The sequence below is a fragment of the Leopardus geoffroyi genome, chromosome B3 (assembly GCF_018350155.1).
Source record: "Leopardus geoffroyi isolate Oge1 chromosome B3, O.geoffroyi_Oge1_pat1.0, whole genome shotgun sequence".
Lineage (NCBI taxonomy): Eukaryota > Metazoa > Chordata > Mammalia > Carnivora > Felidae > Leopardus > Leopardus geoffroyi.
In genome coordinates this window covers 54,830,096-54,850,905 of record NC_059337.1, presented here as the reverse complement: position 1 = coordinate 54,850,905, position 20,810 = coordinate 54,830,096, and the positions used below count along the sequence as shown (strand labels likewise).

At 37.4% G+C, this 20,810-nt stretch overlaps 1 protein-coding gene across 3 annotated transcripts in view; it reads left to right on the top strand.

Moving 5' to 3' along the window:
* GALK2 (galactokinase 2) overlaps positions 1-20,810 on the top strand; it is a 146,024-nt gene that overhangs the window by 32,102 nt on the left and 93,112 nt on the right. For all 3 annotated transcript variants that reach the window (XM_045449790.1, XM_045449789.1, XM_045449788.1), the window contains exons 4-5: positions 9,228-9,318; positions 12,324-12,470. In XM_045449790.1, coding sequence (XP_045305746.1) covers positions 9,228-9,318; positions 12,324-12,470 — 238 coding nt within the window. The remainder of the gene's footprint in view (positions 1-9,227; positions 9,319-12,323; positions 12,471-20,810) is intronic.

Sequence of the window (20,810 nt, the reverse complement as noted above, 5' to 3'; positions counted from 1 at the left end):
AAGTTAAGGACATACTTTTTTGTTTGCAGTTTTTTTTAAATTCTTAGTTTGCCAGTATTAAAAAATTTGTTAATGGGTATTGAATTTTATTAAATATCTATTCAATATAGAAGAGCAGTTAAGGGGCGCCTGGGTGGCTCAGTCGGTTGAGCATCCGACTTCGGCTCAAGTCATGATCTCGCGGTCTGTGAGTTCAAGCCCCGCGTCAGGCTCTGTGCTGACGGCTCAGAGCCTGGAGCCTGCTTCAGATTCTGTGTCTCCCTCTCTCTCTGCCCCTCCCCCGCTCATGCTCTGTCTCTCTGTCAAAAATAAATAAATATTAAAAAAAATTAAAAAAAAGAAGAGCAATTAAAAAATACTATGAATTAACTATGATGAATTTTCTAATTTTGAAGTATCTTTGCATTCCTAGGATGAATCCTACTTACTTATAGTATGGTATGATGGATTTGATTTGCTAATTACAAAGAGATTTGGGCATATGACTGGTAGATTTTATTTTTGGCTATTGTTCATTGGCCAGTTTGCCTGTAGTAATGTTCATTCATTCAGTAAATATTTTATGTGTGCCTTTAATAAGGCACAATACCGGGTTATGCAAGATACAGACATTTCTGACTTCTATGTTGAATCCTTTAAAGAAAACTTTACATGGTCTCAAACACAATTTGTGTCATTATTTGTAAACATTTAAAACTTGGTGCATAATAATTTCTCATGTTGATTTACCCAAATTCACTTCAACATTTCCATTTATGATGAATATATGGATTCAGTTGCATTTTTTGACAAAAGCAGAGCCTGAAGACAAACTTGAATGAAGGTAGAGTATTTGGGATATGATCCCAGGAGTGGTATGGGACAACATAGAGAATGACTTAGGGAAGCAGAGATGAATTACTAAGGCAGGTAGTCCCTGCTATAGGTAAGAATCTCCATTCTCCCAGGACTCCTAGGAAGAATGCAGCGTGTCTCCCAGAATTATCCACAAGTTGTGTAACATTCATTGAGTGGAGATACCATAATTTATCTATTCACCATTGACGGGCATTTAGATCAGTCCTAGCTTTTGGCTATTATGAATAATGCTGTTAGTGTTATTTGTGTACAAATTTATGTCTGGACATGTATTTCATCTTTGGGGGTAAATATCTAGGACTGTTTGATTTACCTTTTTAAGAGCTTGCCTGTCTTCCAAAGTGGTTGTACCATTTTTCATTCCTATCACCAGTGTATGAGAGTTCAGTTTGTTCTACATTTTTGCTAACATGTCTTTTTAAATCTTATCTACTCTCATAAATGTGTAGTGGTTTTAATTTTAATTTCACTAACCAATGATGTTGAACATCTTTTCATGTACTTACTTGTCATCTGTTCAAATCTTGTGCCCAATTTTAAGGAGGATTTTCATCTTCTACTATTCACCTGCGAGATTTTCTTTTATATTGTAGATACCAGTCCTTTGTTAGATTAATGTTTTGCAAATATTTTCTTCCAGTCCGTGGCTTGGATTTTCATTTTCTTTACTATGTCTTTTGAAGAAGAATTTTTAATTTTGATCAAGTCCAATTTATTGATTTTTTTTCTTTCACAGTTTGTAGTTTTTGACTGTTTTTAAGAAACCTTTGCCAAACCCAAGGCACTAAAGCTTTCCCCAGTGTTTTCTTCTGGAAATTTTATAATTTTAGCTCTTGCATTTAGGCCTATGATCCAGTTTGAATTAGTTTTTGTATGTAGCATGAGATAAGTGTTGAAGTTTATAATTTTTTGTATATGGCTATACAATTGTTTACCACCATTTGTTGAAAAGATGATACTTTCCTATTGAATTACCTTGACAGCCTATGTTGAAAAGCAGTTGCCAATAAATGTATGGATCTATTTCTGGACTCTATTCTGTTTTATTGATGTATTTGTCTATCTTTATGCCAATACCATACTATCTGAAAACCATAGCTTTTAAAAAATTTTTAATTTTTTGAGTATGATTGATGTACAATTTTACATTAGTTTCGGGTGTACAACACAGTGATTCAACTTCTCTATACCTTATGTTGTGCTCACCACAAGTGTAGTCACCATATGTCACCATACAAAACTATTGCAGTATCATAGACTACATTCCTGATTCTGTGTCTTTTATTCAGGTAACTTATGCATTCCATAACTGGAAACGTGTATCTCCCACTCTCCTTCATCCTTTTGCCCATCCCCCTACTCCCTTCCTTCTGGCAACTAATAGTTTGTTCTCTGTATTTATTTGATTTGAGAACAAATCAGTTTGTTCTCTGATTCTGATTTTCTAAAAAAATTTTTAATGTTTATTTTTGAGAGAGAGAGAGACAGAGTGTAAGTGGGGGAGGGGCAGAGAGAGAGGGAGACACAGAATCTGAAGCAGTTTCCAGGTTCTGAGCTGTCAGCACAGAGCCCGATACGGGGCTCAAACTCACAAACCACGAGATCATGACCTGAGTGGAATTCGGACACTTAACCGACTGAGCCATCCAGGTGCCCCTGATTCTGATTTTTGTTTGTTTGTTTATTCATTTGTTTTCCTTTTTAGATCTCACATATGAATGAAATCATATGGTATTTGTCTTTCTCAGTCTGACTTATTTCACATATCATAATACCTTTTATGTCCATTTATGCTATCACAAATGGCAAGTTCTCATCCTTTTTTATGACTGACTAATATTCCGTGTGTGTGTGTGTGTGTGTGTGTGTGTGTGTGTGTGTACACACTACATTTTCCTTATCCATTGATTGATTTTTGGACACCGATTGCTTCCATAGCTTGACTATTATAAATAGTGCTGCAACAAACACAGAGGGGCATATATCCCTTTGAATTAGTGTTTTCATCTTCTTTGGGTAAATACCTAGTAGTGGAATTACTGAATCATACGGTATTCCTATTTTTAATTTTTTGAGGAACCTCCATACTGTTTTCCTTGGTGGCTATACCAATTTCATTCCCCTCAACAATGCATGAAGGTTTTGTTTTCTCCACATCCTGTCCTTTTGACTCTAGCCATTCTGACAGGTGTGAGGTGATATTTCATTGTGGTTTTGACTTGCATTTCCATGATGATTAGTGATGTTGAGCATCTATTCGTGTATCTGTTGGCTATCTGTATGCCTATTCAGATCATCTCCCCATTTTTTAATTGGATTGTTTATTTTTTTTGGGTGTTGTATAATTTCTTTATATGTTTTAGATATTAACCCTTTATCAGATATATCATTTGCAAATATCTTCTCCTATTCAGTAGATTGCCTTTTTGTTTTGTTGATGATTTCCTCTGTTGTTCAGAAGATTTTTATTTTGATATAGTCTCTCTCTCCCTCCCTCACTCTCATATATATATATATATATATATATATATATATATGCTTTTGTTTAATGCATATATATATATATATATATATATAGTTTGTTTCTTTGTTTCCCTTGCCTTAGGAGGCATTTCTAGAAAAATGTTGCTACTACTGATGTCAGAGAAATTAGTGCCTATGTTCTCTTCTGGATTTTATGGTTTAATGTCTCACATTTAGGTTTTTAATCCATTTTGAGTTTATTTTTCTTTTTTTTTTTTTCAGTAGGAGAACTCACTTTCTTTATTTTTTTATTTATTTTTTTATTATATGAAATTTATTGTCAAATTGGTTTCTTTTTTTCTTTTCTTTTTTTTTTTATATATGAAATTTATTGTCAAATTGGTTTCCATACAACACCCAGTGCTCATCCCAAAAGGTGCCCTCCTCAATACCCATCACCCACCCTCTCCTCCCTCCCACCCCCCATCAACCCTCAGTTTGTTCTCAGTTTTTAACAGTCTCTTATGCTTTGGCTCTCTCCCACTCTAACCTCTTTTTTTTTTTTTTTCTTTTTTCCTCCCCCTCCCCCATGGGTTCCTGTTAAGTTTCTCAGGCTCCACATAAGAGTGAAACCATTTGGTATCTGTCTTTCTCTGTATGGCTTATTTCACTTAGCATCACACTCTCCAGTTCCATCCACGTTGCTACAAAAGGCCATATTTCATTTTTTCTCATTGCCACGTAGTATTCCATTGTGTATATAAACCACAATTTCTTTATCCATTCATCAGTTGATGGACATTTAGGCTCTTTCCATAATTTGGCTATTGTTGAGAGTGCTGCTATGAACATTGGGGTACAAGTGCCCCTATGCATCAGTACTCCTGTATCCCTTGGATAAATTCCTAGCAGTGCTATTGCTGGGTCATAGGGTAGGTCTATTTTTAATTTTCTGAGGAACCTCCACACTGCTTTCCAGAGCGGCTGCATCAATTTGCATTCCCACCAACAGTGCAAGAGGGTTCCCGTTTCTCCACATCCTCTCCAGCATCTATAGTCTCCTGATTTGTTCATTTTGGCCACTCTGACTGGCGTGAGGTGATACCTGAGTGTGGTTTTGATTTGTATTTCCCTGATAAGGAGTGACGCTGAACATCTTTTCATGTGCCTGTTGGCCATCCGGATGTCTTCTTTAGAGAAGTGTCTATTCATGTTTTCTGCCCATTTCTTCACTGGGTTATTTGTTTTTCGGGTGTGGAGTTTGGTGAGTTCTTTATAGATTTTGGATACTAACCCTTTGTCTGATATGTCATTTGCAAATATCTTTTCCCATTCCGTTGGTTGCCTTTTAGTTTTGTTGGTTGTTTCCTTTGCTGTGCAGAAGCTTTTTATCTTCATAAGGTCCCAGTAATTCACGTTTGCTTTTAATTCCCTTGCCTTTGGGGATGTGTCAAGTAAGAGATTGCTACGGCTGAGGTCAGAGAGGTCTTTTCCTGCTTTCTCCTCTAAGGTTTTGATGGTTTCCTGTCTCACATTCAGGTCCTTTATCCATTTTGAGTTTATTTTTGTGAATGGTGTGAGAAAGTGGTCTAGTTTCAACCTTCTGCATGTTGCTGTCCAGTTCTCCCAGCACCATTTGTTAAAGAGGCTGTCTTTTTTCCATTGGATGTTCTTTCCTGCTTTGTCAAAGATTAGTTGGCCATACGTTTGTGGGTCTAGTTCTGGGGTTTCTATTCTATTCCATTGGTCTATGTGTCTGTTTTTGTGCCAGTGAGTTTATTTTTCTGCATGGTGTTAGAAGTGGTCAGGTTTCATTCTTTTGCATATAGCTGTCCAGTTTTCCCAGCACCATTCATTGATGAGACTATCTTTTCCCCATTGTATATTCTTGCCTCCTTTGTCATAGATTAATAGACCCTATATGCTTGGGTATATTCTGGGCTCTGTACTCTGTTACATTGATCCATGTATCTGTTTTTGTGGCAGTACCATACTGTTTTGATTACTACAGCTTTGCAGTGTACCTTGAAATCTGGAATTGTGATACCTCCAGCTTTATTCTTTCTCAAGATTGCTTTGGGTGTTTGGGATCTTTTATGGTTCCATACAAATTTTAGGATTGTTTGTTCCAGTTCTGTGAAAAATGCTTGATAGGGTTTGCATTGAACTTGTAGATTGCTTTGGGTACTATGGAAATTTTACCATTATTAATTCTTCCAAACCATGAGCATGGGATATCTTTCCATTTTTTTGTGTTGTCTTCAGTTCCTTTCATCAGTGGTTTATAGTTTTCAGAGCAGAGGTCTTTGACCTCCCTGGTTACATTTATTCCTAGGTCTTTTATTCTTTTCAGTGCAATTGTGAATGGAATTTTTTTCCTACTTTCTCTTTCTGGTACTTAGTTATTAATATATAGAAATTTTACCAATTTATGGGTATCAACTTTGTATCCTGAAAACTTTACTGAATTCATTTATTACTTCTAATAATTTTTTGATGGAGCCTTTAGGATTTTATGTATATAGCATCATGTCATCTGCAAATAGTGACAGTTTAACTTCTTTATTAATATAGATGTGTTTTATTTCTTTTTCTTGTCTGATTGCCGTGGCTTGAACCTCCAGGACTATGTTGAATAAAAGTGGAAACAACGGACCTCCTTGTCTTGTTCCTCATCTTAGAGGAATAGCTCTCAGGTTTTCATCACTGAGTAGGGTGTTAGCTGTGGGTTTTTATTTACAGCCTTTATTATGTTGAGGTATGTTCTCTCTAAACCCACTTAGAGTTTTTATCACGAACGGATGTTGAATTATGTCAAATGCTTTTTCTGCATTTATTGAGATGATCATGATTTTTATCCTTCATTTTGTTGATGTGGTGTATGATGTTGATTTGCACATATTGAACCATCCTGCATCCCCAAAGTAAATCCCAGTTGATTGTGGTGAATGATCCTTTTAATATATTGGTGAATGTGGTTTGCTAATTGAAAACTGTAGCTTTGTAAGAAGTCCTGGAATCAGGTAGCTTAAGTCCTCTAATATTGTTTGTCTTTTTCAAATTTGTTTTGGCTATCCTAGATCTTTTGCATTTCCCTATTAATTTTAGAATCAGCTATTCAACTTCTATGAAAGAGCATGCTGAATTTTTATTGGGGTTGTACTTAATATAGAGATCAATTTGGGAAGAACTGACATCTTAACAGTATTTACTCCTTCAATCCATGAACATGGTATATCTCTCCACTTATTTAGGTCTTCTTCAATTTTTCTCAGAAATATTTTGTTGTTGTAAGAGTGTATGTCTTGTACATTTTTTTCTCAAACTTTTCTCTAAGTATTTATTTTTTGATGATATTGTTATTGTAAATGGTCTAGCCCAGTGCCTGACATACCCAGGGTAGACACTGGGCAAATGTTTGTTGGAAGAACAAGTGAATCAATGCATAAAACGTGTAAGTGGAAATTACCAGTGTAGTAAGTCATAACTGCTCATTTTCAGGAGTTTTTCCCTAGCATTCTGCAACATGGGTACAAGAGTAGAGAAAGCAGATGGGTGATACAATGCAGGAATTGGGAAAATGTGTGCCTGCTTTTGAATGTTAGGAAATGGCTGGGCAGGGAGACAGACAAGGATGCTGGAAAGAAAAAACAGGACATATCTAACCAAAGAGAAGGTTTTTTTCTATGACAGATTTAAACTATGTTCCTCTTTCTGCAAAAACTGGCACTTTTCAGCTGTTTTCTTGACATTTCTCATGTAGCCTCCTATATCTGTCCAAATTCCCTCCTCTACTTTTTTTCTATATACCCCCACCCATGACTCCCACTACTTAGTTTTCTTTTTCTTTGTGGTGACTTTCAAGATCTCTGCTTAGCTAGGAACAGAACTTGATTAGTTTTGCTAACATAATTTTATCTGCTTTCCAAATTGTGTGACCTCTTATTGACTGTGAGCAATATATTTTAACTCCTGTGGATGATAGTAAAGAGCTTGTGAGCTGGAGTCATACTGTGTATGTCCTTGGAGAGCCACTAAACCTCTCTGAGCCTCCAGGAAGGCCTCCCTTCTCCACTCTAATATGCTGATTATAGAGATGATGCCCTCTTGGTCTCATTTCCCATTCCACATTATACACCGTCATGTGACAGTAGTGCGTGATCATGATTTGTATTCATGTTGTCTCAGCTAGATTACAAATGTTTAAAAGATAAACCTTTTACTTTTTACCTTTATACTCCTATGAATGCCTTGCATATTTAAATATTTTTCTTAGGCGATGATGTGTCCCTGTTATCTAGTTAAGATAATGCATGGAGGGCACCTACTACAGTGATTGGCAAATAGTAGGTATTTAGCAAATTATATGAAAAGTATTCAGTCAATATGGGGAAATTTGCTTATTTCCTCACTTTTTAATTAACAACCTCCCCCCCCACCCCCCGCTTCCTTCATATAGTTTGTCCTTTGGCTGATTTGGAAACCTATTTATCAGGGGCGCCTGGGTGGTTGAGTTAAGTGTCCAACTTCAGCTCAGGTCATGATCTCAGGGTTTGTGGGTTCAAGCCTCACGTCAGGCTCTGTGCTGACAGCTTGGAGCCTAGAGCCTGCTTCAGATTCTGTGTCTCCCTCTCTCTCTGCCCCTCCCCCACTCACAGTCTGTCTCTGTCTCTCTCTCTCTAAAATAAAAACAAAAAAAATTAAAAAAAAAAGAAACCTCTTTATCTATTTTTCATTTTGAGAGCATTTTTGACTTATAAAGGACTCACAAAAATAGTACAAAGAATTCCCACACATCAAATGGTATGCTCTCAGTGTATCATACCAAGGAGGCACACGATGTCTCTTTATCAGTGTTATTAATCTTTTTAATGTTTATTTATTTTTGAGAGAGATAAAGAGAAAGAGAGCGAGCAGGGGAGGGGCAGAGAGAGAGAGAGGGAACCTGACGCAGGCTCCACACTGTCAGCACAGACCCCAACAAGGCACTCAATCTCACAAACTGAGATCATGATCTGAGCGGAAATCAAGAGTTGGACGCTTAACTGACTGAGCCACCCAGGTGCCCCGGTGTTGTTAACTTTGATCATTTGGTTAAGGTGATGTCTGCCAGATTTCTTTGCCATAAAATTACTATTTTTTGTCCTTTGCAAGAAGTATCTGCTGGGGAAATACTTTTGAATCTATGTAAATATTTTATTTCTTATCAAATTTTTACTCCCTGACTTTAGCATCCATTAATGATTCTTTCGTGAAAAAAATCTATCATAGAGTTTGCTAAATAATGATTTTTTAATTTCTACTTCAGCTATTTGGCATTTTACTCTAAGGAAGAGGTTTTCTTTCTCCTTCATTTAGCTGTTTATTCATTTGTTCATTTATATCAGTATAGATTCATGGAGGCTTATTGAACGAGTTATGATTCATTAGAATCATCATTATTTGTTTTTTTTCTTCTTCTTCTTAAATTGTACAGACAGTAAAGTTGGATGGGTGGCAGAGAGTGTGGGGAAAGAAGGCTGTGAGTGCTGTTACAGTTAGAGGTATGCCAAACAGCAAGCTCAAAGGATAAAAGTTTGTGGTTTATATCAACCTAACAAGGACGATCATGAAATAAAATGTGTAGATTATGCTGAAATATATCAGTTCCTCTCTGTTTCAGGAAATAAAAAAGGTCAATTGGAACTATTTTAATTGTTAAGGTCACTAAAACTTCTCTTACCTTTTAGTATGTGGAGATGTTTGTTGTTTTTGAGTAGACTGCGAAGCACATATGTGAAAACAAATAGAAAATAAAATTTCAGTATCACCCTCTTGGCACAAGATGGCAGCAGTCAGCCATTGATTTTGCAGCTATGGATTTTTGCAGCCTCTAGACTTAAATTAATGTGTCTTTGTTTTTGCAGGGACTTCAGTACTAATGCTAATAATATTCAGATTGACAAAACCAAGCCTCTGTGGCACAACTATTTCCTATGTGGATTTAAAGGAATTCAGGTAAATCGGTTTATAAGGCAACTACTAGCAGTTGAGCTTATAATGTATATTATATGTCAAGATTTATTTTACTTACTATGTATTTTTTGCCTCCTTTTAATGCTAACTGATGTTTCTGTTCTATTTTGCTAATTTATGTATTTCAGAGGATGGGGTAGATATGACTATTCCTGGGTGATGTCCACAGGGGGCAGTGATGTCTGTTCATAAATCAGTTGCAGCCAACACAAACCTTTCTCTTTTTTAAATCTTTGTATAAATTTTCTTTTGAAGGATATAATCTATAATACATTTTTTTCTAACAATATGTATGTATATACTGTAATAGGATTTCAAGTTAGACAGCCCTAGGTTTGAATCTGAGCATTACTCAGCTGTGTGAATTCAACCTCTTTAAGTCTCAGATTGGTTTTCTGTATAATGATGTTATTACTGTTCAGCAAAGAGTTGTTACAAGGATTACACAGTGCTCAACACATAGTAGGCATTCAATAAATGGTAACCAGTGCTGCTATTACTACTTCAGATGGAGTTAAAAAAAGATGTAGTGAAACTTTTTAGTGTAAGTATTTTCCTTAGAAATATTGAATAATTACCATGACTATCTCTAATGTCATGTACAAGAGCAAGAAAATGAAATATTTCTACTTTTTCTCCAAATTAAAAGTGTATGAAGGACAAAAAGAAAATTGATTTGATAAATCAATTTTGTTTGTTTGTTAAAAATCCATGTTTTAGACAGCTTGTGTCCCTTACTGCCTGGTGGTCCTTTCTGAAATTTTGTCATGAGTAGCCTAGGACTCAGTGATATAGCCATCATAGAAAAGCATCACATTTATTTCTGATGTGTAGTTCTATACTCTAATTATGGTGGTTCTGGTTTTAGAGTTCCTGCATTCATTTCTTCTTTCTCTTCTCTTCTCTTCTCTTCTCGTCTCGTCTCTTCTCTTTTCTTCTCTTCTCTCCTTCCTTCCTTTCTTCTTTCTTTCTTCTTTCTTTCTTTCTTTCTTTCTTTCTTTCTTTCTTTCTTTCTCCAGACACATGGTAATAGCTATGGGAAAAGGTATTGGCAGCTTTTAAATCTTCAAGTTATTTGGCTTATCATATGCACTAGTGGGAATTACAGTATTTGGAAGCATTTCCCTGGCAAATGCAATTTGATCTTCCTTATAGCCACATGCTTTTTATAGCATATGGATAAAGTGACCTAAATATACTGAATGTTGCTTTGTGTTGTTTTTGAGAATTTGAGGTCTAAAAGTTTTCTTTTCTGGTTTGACACTTATGTGCAAAATAGGTTTGTACAGAGAATTTTTGGCAGAGAAGTAATTTAAATGTTAGTTTGTTTAGAAACCTTCAAATTCAAATACTAGAAAATTTTAGAGGATAATCTGTTTATATTAAATTGAACATGTTACCCTTTTGGGATAGAGCTATGACAGAATTTGGCATAATCCATTTACGTTTTTGAATCTGTTGTACGTTTTAATTTAAAACATTGCGTGATAAGTTTGTAAGTATGATTCACATTCAAGATACACTGTGGATCAGTTTATGGTTAAATATATAGCATTCTCCAAGTTTCTTTTTTCTTTTCTTTTCTTTTTTTTTAAACAAGCTGCCTGATGTTCTGTATGAAAGGGCATTGGCAGCAGCAGTGTTTCAGTTTATAATTTGTATTTCTGGAAAGGAAATTTTTAGATGACTTGAAATCAAGAAGAGAAATACATCCAGCAGAATCTCTTTTTTTGTGGTGTGTGAGTTTTGCCAACATAGGAAAAAAGGACAAAAAGAATTAAGGAAGAAAACAGCCTTTAATTTGCAGAGTTTCGTTGTTACTTTGGTTATTCTAACTAGTTGATTGAAATTTCTTCCTAGAATAATATGTTTGATGAAATGCATAATTATGTAATATAATAGCATTTTGTACTTTGGTCTTGAGCTGTTTGAGTAATTTGCAAGCACAATAGTACTTTTTCTTGAGGAGGAGGTAGCCTTGAATTTATTTTTAATCCTAAACCACAAAGGTTATGTTATAATATCATCTTAAGTACCATCCTAGATATTCACCTAAGTATCCTAGAGATGTCCATCTTTAGATCAGAGTCTCATTATTTCTTTGGGCTTTCCTAGTTGCAGAAATAGTTTCCCTGCTTCGTTTAGAGTCTGTGTTCTCATCTGTGGCTGAATTCTAATTTGGCTGTCTTGAAAGCTACCATATGGCTAAACTGTATCTATAAACTCTAGGAAAAATCTGGATTTCCTCATATAGCTGACTTACATTAAATCACAGTGACAGTATCCTGGCCCATGTTTTTGACTGCAGTGGAGAAGTTCTCAACCAGAAATCAGGGACCTGGGTTCTACTCCCAGCTCCCTGTGTGTTGGAAAAAAACTTTTAATCTTTTGGTGACTAGGTTTTTCCATCAGTAAAAGGGAACCAAAGAAGCTTAGAACATTTTTTCTTCAGAGGACCTTCTGAAATTGAATTATAATTGTTTAATACTTTTTCTATATCTGTTCAAATCAATTAATGCTCAAGAAAAAGATCATTCCTCTTAAAAACTGAGAACAAACTGAGGGTTGATGGGGGGTGGGAGGGAGAGGAGGGTGGGTGATGGGTACTGAGGAGGGCACCTGTTGGGATGAGCACTTGGGTGTTGTGTGGAAACCAATTTGACAATAAATTTCATATTTAAAATAAAAAAAATATTCTAAAAAAAAAGGACAGAAAAAGATCATTCAAGGCAATTTTAGGAAATGGATCAATAGCTTTTTGTTGAAAAAGGAAAAAATTATCTTCAGATTACCAAACCCTGTGGCCAAGAACGATTTAATAAAATGCCATGTATAGACTCCACTAAAGCGAATTGCACAAGCAGTTTCTATCAATAGCACAATAAGTCCATTGATAACCGTTGGCTCTCTGGGGAATGAAAGAATCTTTTGCTACTCCTTGATTCCAACACCAAAGTTACAAGTGCTGTTTTCCCTTCTATTCTCAGGAGCACTTTGGTCTTAGCAACCTGACTGGGATGAATTGTTTGGTGGATGGAAACATCCCACCGAGTTCTGGCCTCTCTAGCTCCAGTGCTTTGGTGTGTTGTGCTGGCTTGGTGACTGTCACGGTGCTGGGAATGAACCTATCCAAGGTAACTAACTTGAATGTGTTCGCTTCACAGAACTCTCTCTTTCTAAAGGCATTAGTGTGTGAAGCTCAAAACTGGAATATCTTCCTTTGGTTAAACAACTTTGTCTTACCTGAAAGGACTCCACACATGGACATGCACATCACCCTAATAAATTAAGTCCCGCTTGTGATAAACCACTGTGAGGTATCTGATACTTTGCAAACTGAGCAGATCTGTGAAGAGCTGGGATTAAATGCTCTTAGATGACGTGTGGAGTTTGAATGCATGGATATCTTTTTGGATCACCTCATTAACAAGTTCACTTTAGAGCTAGAAATTGTAGGCTTCATAGTTAGACCTGCTTATTTTCAACCAAAACCTTAAATTAAATATTTGACAAGCACTGGGTAAAAAGGGTAAAGACCAGGCAATAAAGGAACCGAACAGCATATCTGTTTATACCAGCAGGTTAGTCACTGAAATAAACTTTAAAACAAAATATTGCATTACAAAGAGGAAATGCTTATTTCAAGGAAACATAAATCCTACAAAAGGTCAGAAAGCCTCAACTTTACAAGTTCACATAAATCTCTGACTTTGCAGTTCAGAGCAGGTGTGCTCAGCTTTAATTAATGCTTTGGAGTTCTGGTTCAAACAAAATGTTACCATAGGTTCTTTTTATCCCGTGTACCTATATTACCACGTTTATAGATGGTTTGGGGAGGGCATCAGGCAGATCAAGAGAAAGTCAGCCACATGCTTAGTCTTTCTTCAGCCTGTTTAACCTTTCAGTTTGAAAATGTCATACATAAGAGGAAAGACAAGTAAAGGAGAAAACAAAGGTTCAGGTAGAATTCTCTTTGGCTGTCATGTGTACTATATGTTAGTTAGCACTTTGTAAGCTATGGCTTATTTGGTGGGAAGGGTAACTTACTTGTTTTTTGTTCATTGAGAGGTAAGAAAGCAAAGGAAAGCAAGTCCAGATGTAAATGTGCTTCCACTGGTACTATGTTTAATCTGATGGCTTATTTGTTTATTCGTTTGTTCATTATCCAACCATTATTTATTTAGTGGCTGCTTTGTGCCAGGTAATGTTCATAGCATTGAAGCTATAATAGGTACAGTTTTAACCCTCACAGTACTTATGATCTAAAAGGGGGATAGAGACATTTAACAGGCGACTATAATAGAGTGTGGTAAGTGGATAAGTAGTGTGCTAAGGGAGTATACTAAATGCAGATTTAGAGAGCATGAGGCATCTAAGCTGAGACACAAGGATTTGTAGATGTTAGTTAAGAAATAGTGATAGCATGATAACACTGATAACATCAGGTAGGCATGTATCAGGTGAAGGGAATCTTATGTGGAAATATCTAGAGTAAGAATGATCATGGATTGTTGAAGGAATTAGAAAGGGCTTAATTTGGCTGGAGTAATTTGGATGACGGGGAATTTGGGCTTTATCTTGATAGCATTGTAAAAACATTTCAGGCTTTTAGGAAGAAGGTAACATGATCATACCTATATTTTAGAAAGATCACTCTGGCTCTATTATTAAAATTGGTAGGAAAGTAGTAACAATATCAATAGTAGGGAAATTATTTGGTCTAGGGAAATGGCAGTGAGAATGGAGAGATCTGAATCATAAACTGAAAGTATATCTTGGAATCAATAAGACTTGATAATTGATTGGGTATGGAGATGAGGGACAGAAAAAAGTCAAAGATTTTTACCTAGGTTTCTGGCTTGGTGTGACTCATTGGAATAAGGAATATAGATGAAGGTAAAATATTGAGTAGGGGAAATCTGTGGGCAAGCTGATGGAATTATCTAATATTTAGTCACAGACAATATCCCTGAAGGTCAGCAGGGAGATCTGGACTTGAGATGGCCCATTTGAGAGTCATTTAGTGCATAGCTGGGATCTGAAGCCATAAGAGTGGAGAAGAACTTCCAGGGGAAGAGCATAGGTAGAAAGATAAGGGAGACTAAGACAAGGATCTGGCAAGCATGAACATTTGAGGAATGGGCTGAGGAAGAGAGGTCTACTGAAGACTGATAAGTAGTCATACAGATAGGATTAAAATCAAAAAGGTAAGGCAACAACAAAGACAAGGAAGAGAATATTTCACAAAAACAGTGGTGTCATATGCTACTGAGATGTCAAGTAAGACAAGGACTAAGAAGCATCCATTGGATCTAACATCAGAGAAGTTAAAATCTTGGCAAGAACAGTTTAAAATAGGAATGAGTTGGGGGCACTTGGGTGGCTCAGTTGGTTAAACATCCGACTTTGGCTCAGGTCATCATGAACTCACTGTTTGTGAGTTCGAGGCCTGTGTTGGGCTCTGTGCTGACAACTCAGAGCCTGGAGCCTGCTTCGGATCCCTCTCTCTCTGCCCCTCCCCGACTTGCACTCTAGCTCTCTCTCTCTCAAAAAGATAAACAACAAAAAAAATTAAAATATGAATGAGTTAAAGTCTCTGTGAGAGGCAAGAAAGTAGAAATGTTCAGCAGATACAAAAAATCTGGCTATACTTGGTGAAAGAGATAATCAGATGTGTGTGATGGGGTAAGTTCCAGGAATTTATTTATTTATTTTTTTATTTTAAAGTTATTCATTTATTTTGAGGGAGAGAGAGAGAAAGAGACAGAGAGAGAGAGAGAATGAGAATGTGGGGAAGAGGCAAAGAGAGAGAGAGGAACAGAGAGAATACCAAAAAGGCTCCATGCTGTCAGCACGGAGCCCGGTGCAGGGCTCTATCTCACAAACCATGAGATCATAACCTGAGCCAAAATCAAGAGCTGGACACTCAACCAACTGAGCCACCCAGGCACCTCAAATTCATTTATTTATTAATAAGAGGATTGGTGAAACTTATTATTACTGTTATTATTTTTTTTTTTTTTTGCATTTTGGAGGTTTTTAATGGTATAAATATCTAAGGGAAAGGAAGAAAAAAATGATGAAGAAAAAGAATCATTTGAAACTTTGGAATTGATTTCTTAATTCTTTGGAATTAAGTTGTTTCTGTGTTTTCAAAGTGAAAAACAGCAAATGTATTAGCATAAAAAGAGACACAGAGATCAATGGAAGAGACTAAAGTGCCCAGAAATAAGCCCATGCATATATAGTCAATTAATTTATGACAAAGGAGCCAAGAATATACAACGGGGAGAGGATAATCTCTTCAGTAAATGAATTTGGGGAAAGCTGGACAGCCACATGCAGAAGAATAAACTGGACCACTGTCTTGCACCATACACAAAAATTAACTCAAAATGGATTAAAGACTTGAACATAAGACCTGGACCCATAAACTAGAAGAAACAAGCCTTAAGCTCCTTGACATTGGTCTTGGTAATGATTTTTTTTTTTTAATTTGTCACCAAAAGCAAAAGTAACCAAAGCAAAAATAAACAGGTGGGACTACCTCAAAATAAAAAGCTTTTACACAACAGGGGCGCCTGGGTGGCGCAGTCGGTTAAGTGTCCGACTTCAGCCAGGTCACGATCTCGCGGTCCGTGAGTTCGAGCCCCACGTAGGGCTCTGGGCTGATGGCTCAGAGCCTGGAGCCTGTTTCCGATTCTGTGTCTCCCTCTCTCGCTGCCCCTCCCCCGTTCATGCTCTGTCTCTCTCTGTCCCAAAAATAAATAAACGTTGAAAAAAAAAAATTTTAAAAGCTTTTACACAACAAAGGAAACCATCAACAAAAGAAAAAGTCAACCTACCGAATGGGAGAAAATACTTGCAAATTATTTATCTGATAAGGGGCTAATATCCAAAATACATAAAGAAATCATACAACTCAATAGCAAAAAACCCCAAACAATATGATAAAAAATGGGCAGGGGCGCCTGGGTGGCGCAGTCGGTTAAGCGTCCGACTTCAGCCAGGTCACGATCTCGCGGTCCGCGAGTTCGAGCCCCACGTCAGGCTCTGGGCTGATGGCTCAGAGCCTGGAGCCTGCTTCCGATTCTGTGTCTCCCTCTCTCTCTGCCCCTCCCCCGTTCATGCTCTCTCTCTGTCCCAAAAATAAATAAACGTTGAAAAAAAAAAATTAAAAAAAAAAAAATGGGCAGAGTGTCTGAATAGACATTTTTCCAGAGAAGACATACAGAGGGTCAACAGACACATGAAAAATGCTTAACACCACTTATCATCAGAGAAATACAAATCAGAACTACAATGAGATATCACCTCATACACTGTTGGTGGGAATGTAAACTGGTACAGCTACTGTGGAAAATAGCATGGGGGTTTCTCAAAAAATTAAAAATAGAACCACCATATGCTCCAGCAACTGCATTTTTCGGTATTTACCCGAAGAAATAGAAAACACTAACTTGAAAAGATATATATACCCCTGTGTACATTGAAACCTTATTTACAATAGTAAAGTCTCTGTTGGTGGATGAGTGGATAAAAAGAATATATATCTGTACAATGAAATATTAGTCAGCCATAAAAAAGAATGAAATCTTGCCAATTGTGACAACATGGAGGGAACTTGAGAGCATTGTACTAAGTGAACTAAGTCAGACAGGAAAAGACAGATATGTATGATTTCACTGATGGATGCAATCTAAAAATTTTAAACACCTAAGTTCATAGTTACAGAGAACAAACCAGTTGTTGCCAGAGATGGTGAGTAGGGGATGGGTGAAATGGGTAAAGGGAGTCAAAAGGTACAAACTTCCAGTTATAAAATAAATAAGTCAAGGGGATGGAATGTACAGAATGGTGACTATAGTTAACAATACTGCGTTGCATATTTGAAAGTTGCTAAGAGGGTAAATCTTAGAAGTTCTCATCATAAGAAAATAAAGTTCTGTAACTATGTATGGTGATGGTTGTTAACTAGACTAATTGTGGTGATCATTTCACAATATATACAGATATCAAATCATTATATTGTATAACTGAAACTAACATAAGTATGTCAGTTATGCCTCAATTAAAAACACTGAATAAAGGGGTGCCTGGGTGGCTCAGTTGATTAAGCGTCCGACTTCAGCTCAGGTCATGATCTCACTGTTTGTGAGTCCGAGCCCCGTGTCAGGCTCTGTGCTGACAGCTCAGAGCCTGGAGCCTGCTTTGGGTTCTGTGACTCCCTCTCTCTCTGCCCCTCTCCCACTCGTGCTCTGTCTCTGTTTCTTTTCTTTCTTTTTTTTTTTTTTATTTAAAAAAAAATTTTTTTTTCAACGTTTATTTATTTTTGGGACAGAGAGAGACAGAGCATGAACGGGGGAGGGGCAGCGAGAGAGGGAGACACAGAATCGGAAACAGGCTCCAGGCTCTGAGCCATCAGCCCAGAGCCTGACGTGGGGCTCGAACTCACGGACCGCGAGATCGTGACCTGGCTGAAGTCGGACGCTTAACCGACTGCGCCACCCAGGCGCCCCTCTGTTTCTTTCAAAACTAAATAAACATTAAAAAAACTGAATAAAAAATAGCAAATATACTTTTATCAGGACTAACTCCATTGCCTAAAGGGAACAAAATATATATCCTAGATTTCCCTGTTAGTCTAAATTGCACTGGCAATGCTTATATTTTATAGGGGTTGAGCATCATTATTTGGACAATTTCTTTGCTGTAATGAGATAGAATCTTAACTGAAAGGAAGCAGAATTTGCTCAGAGTCTTTATAGTTAAGTGCCAGTTGTATACTTGACTCTTGTAAAAATCATAAAGCATAAGAACTCCATGGACTTTAGAGATGACCTAGTTCAAAAAAAAATTTAAACTGATGTATCAGTGTCCAATAAGAAACGAATGGCACACAGCGTATAGCTGAAGAGAATTTAATAAAAAGACTGTTTACAGAGATGTGGGCAAGTTCAAGGGAACCAACTAGGAAGAGTTCTTTTGTGAATCCAGAAGAAGCTGTGATGCTTTAGGAGCGATGGCTATAGAGTAATGTTGCTAGAGATGCAATGAGGCATGGAGAGAGTGAAGCAGGTGGAAGTGTCAGTTAGTGGCAGTGGGTGAGGGGAGTTGTCCATAGTGGCCTCTGTGTCTCTTCCGCGATACAGAGAAGTGTCAGAATGGAGGGGCAGGAAGGCAAACGGAGAACAACCAGCCTATCTGATAAGAAAAATAAGTCCCATGAGAAACTGGTGAGTAATCTCTCCCAATTGATGAATAATTCCCTCCCAATTAAGATGTACATCCGGTGTTCCCTATTATATTGTAGCCAAACAACTACAACACATGGGGTTTGATACGTAGATATGGAATTTGTTAACTCATTAACAAATGAAATGTTTTATGTCTGAAAACAAGAAAAACAAGCAGCTAATCACCCAGAAAGTCTGAAAGACTGAAAATATGAATGAGAAGGAAACTGATAAAAGAGAATATGGTGCAATACAAGATCTATGAAATAGAAAAGACTAGAGACTTCTGGTTTCAAGATGCCAGAATAAAGAACATATCTACTGTTTCTTTCTCCAGCTCTCATTTTTTCTTCTTAAAAAAAAAAAATCCAAAATAATAGGGAAAGCAAGAAAAAAGGAGGCACATTCACCTTTGATGAATCAAGGAGACATAAATAACCCTAAACCAGAAGAGACAAAGATGGAAAGTGGGTGGAAGGATGGTGCATGACTTAGCAGAGTGGAAAAAAGTCCGAGGCAAGTGCCTGTGCAGGGAGGTGCAGATGGAAGGCAGGCTGACTCACAGTTCTTTGGAAAGGCTTAGGAATCAGAGGCACCCAGCACCATGGAAAGGTGACATGGTGGGTGGGAATCCATTTGAAAGGTCTATTTTATTTTATTTTATTTTATTTTTTAAATGTTTGCTTATTTTTGAAAGAGAGAGAAAGTATGAGCAGGGGAGGGGCAGAGAGAGAGGGAGACACAGAATCCAAAGCAGGCTTCAGGCTCTCAGCTGTCAGCACAGAGCCAGATGTGGGGCTCGGACTTATGAACCGTGAGATTATGACCTGAGCTGAAGTTGGGTGCTTAACCGCCTGAGCCACCCAGGCGCCCCTATTTGAAAGTTTTTATGAGAAGAAGATAGACCTTCAGAGCTTACTCTTAACTCCCTAAGTAAGGAGACCATTTCCTCCCATCTTTGCAGGAATTTCTGGAGAAACAGTCAGAGATAGGCTAGACTTGGGGACACTGAGCACTGAAAAAGGCAGGATGAGAATAGAATTGAAAACTGGGGGGGGGGGGTGCCTAACGGACATTCTGCATCTGCACAGTGAAATTCCCAATTCCCCTCCTATTCTCAGCTCTAGCACACTGGCGGCCTCACCACTCCACACCCCACCCGGAATATTGGAAGCTCCTTCTCACAGGGAATGCAGTCATCCTGGAGAAGAGACCTATAGATACTGACGTTTGGTCACCTCCTTCCACAAAAATTCTCCAGCTACTCTATGACCCTATTAGAGGCCCACTTACAAAGCTTCTATTCATCTTTTTAGTGACTCAGTCTTAAATATGATAGGGCATCAAAAGATAATCAGACTTTGGAAGAAAGCCTCCAACACAAAGCAGACAGACAACCAAAGAAACAAGAATTAAAAAAGGAACTCAGAGGAAACAGACAATGCTGACAGGAGGAGAATGCTTCAAAGAAGCCATGATATCCTCAGAGAGGTAGCAGAGAGGTAGAAGAAAATGTTGAAAAAAAGAACAGAGTGTTATTTTTTTTAAAAGGACTAAAAAATAAGAAAGAGCTTTTGAATATTAAAAATATGATGGGGGGCACCTGGGTGGCTCAGTCAGTTAAGTGTCTGACTCTTAATTTTGGCTCAGGTCATGATTTCATGATTCACAGGATCAAGCCCCAAGTTAGGCTCTGCATTGACAGTGCGGAGCCTGTTTGGGATTTTCTCTCTCTCCCTCTCTGCCCCTCCTCTGCTCGCATTCTTTCTCTCTCTCAAAATAAAGAAACCATTTAACAAAAATTGATAGGTAAAACAAAAGTTTCAGTGAGAGGACTGGAAGAACTCTGATAAAGTAGGGAAAAAAGGAGGTGGACAGTAAGAGAGAGAAAGATAGGAAAATTTATCGATCAATTCCAGAAATTCAATATCCAACTAGTAAGGAGAAAAAGAGAAAAGAGTCATTAAAAAACTATATTTGTAGGGTCGCCTGGGTGGCTCAGTTGGTTAAGCATCTGACTTTGGCTCAGGTCTTGATTTCGCGGTTCATGATTTCAAGCCCCACGTCGGGCTCTGTGCTGACACCTTGGAACCTGGAGCCTGCTTCAGATTCTGTGTCTCCATCTCTCTGTTCCTCCCCCACTCGCTCTCTCTCTCTCTCTCTCTCTCAAAAATAAACATTAAAAAAAATTTTAGAAAACTATATTTGTAAAAATAATATTTCTCAAGAGTAAAAACA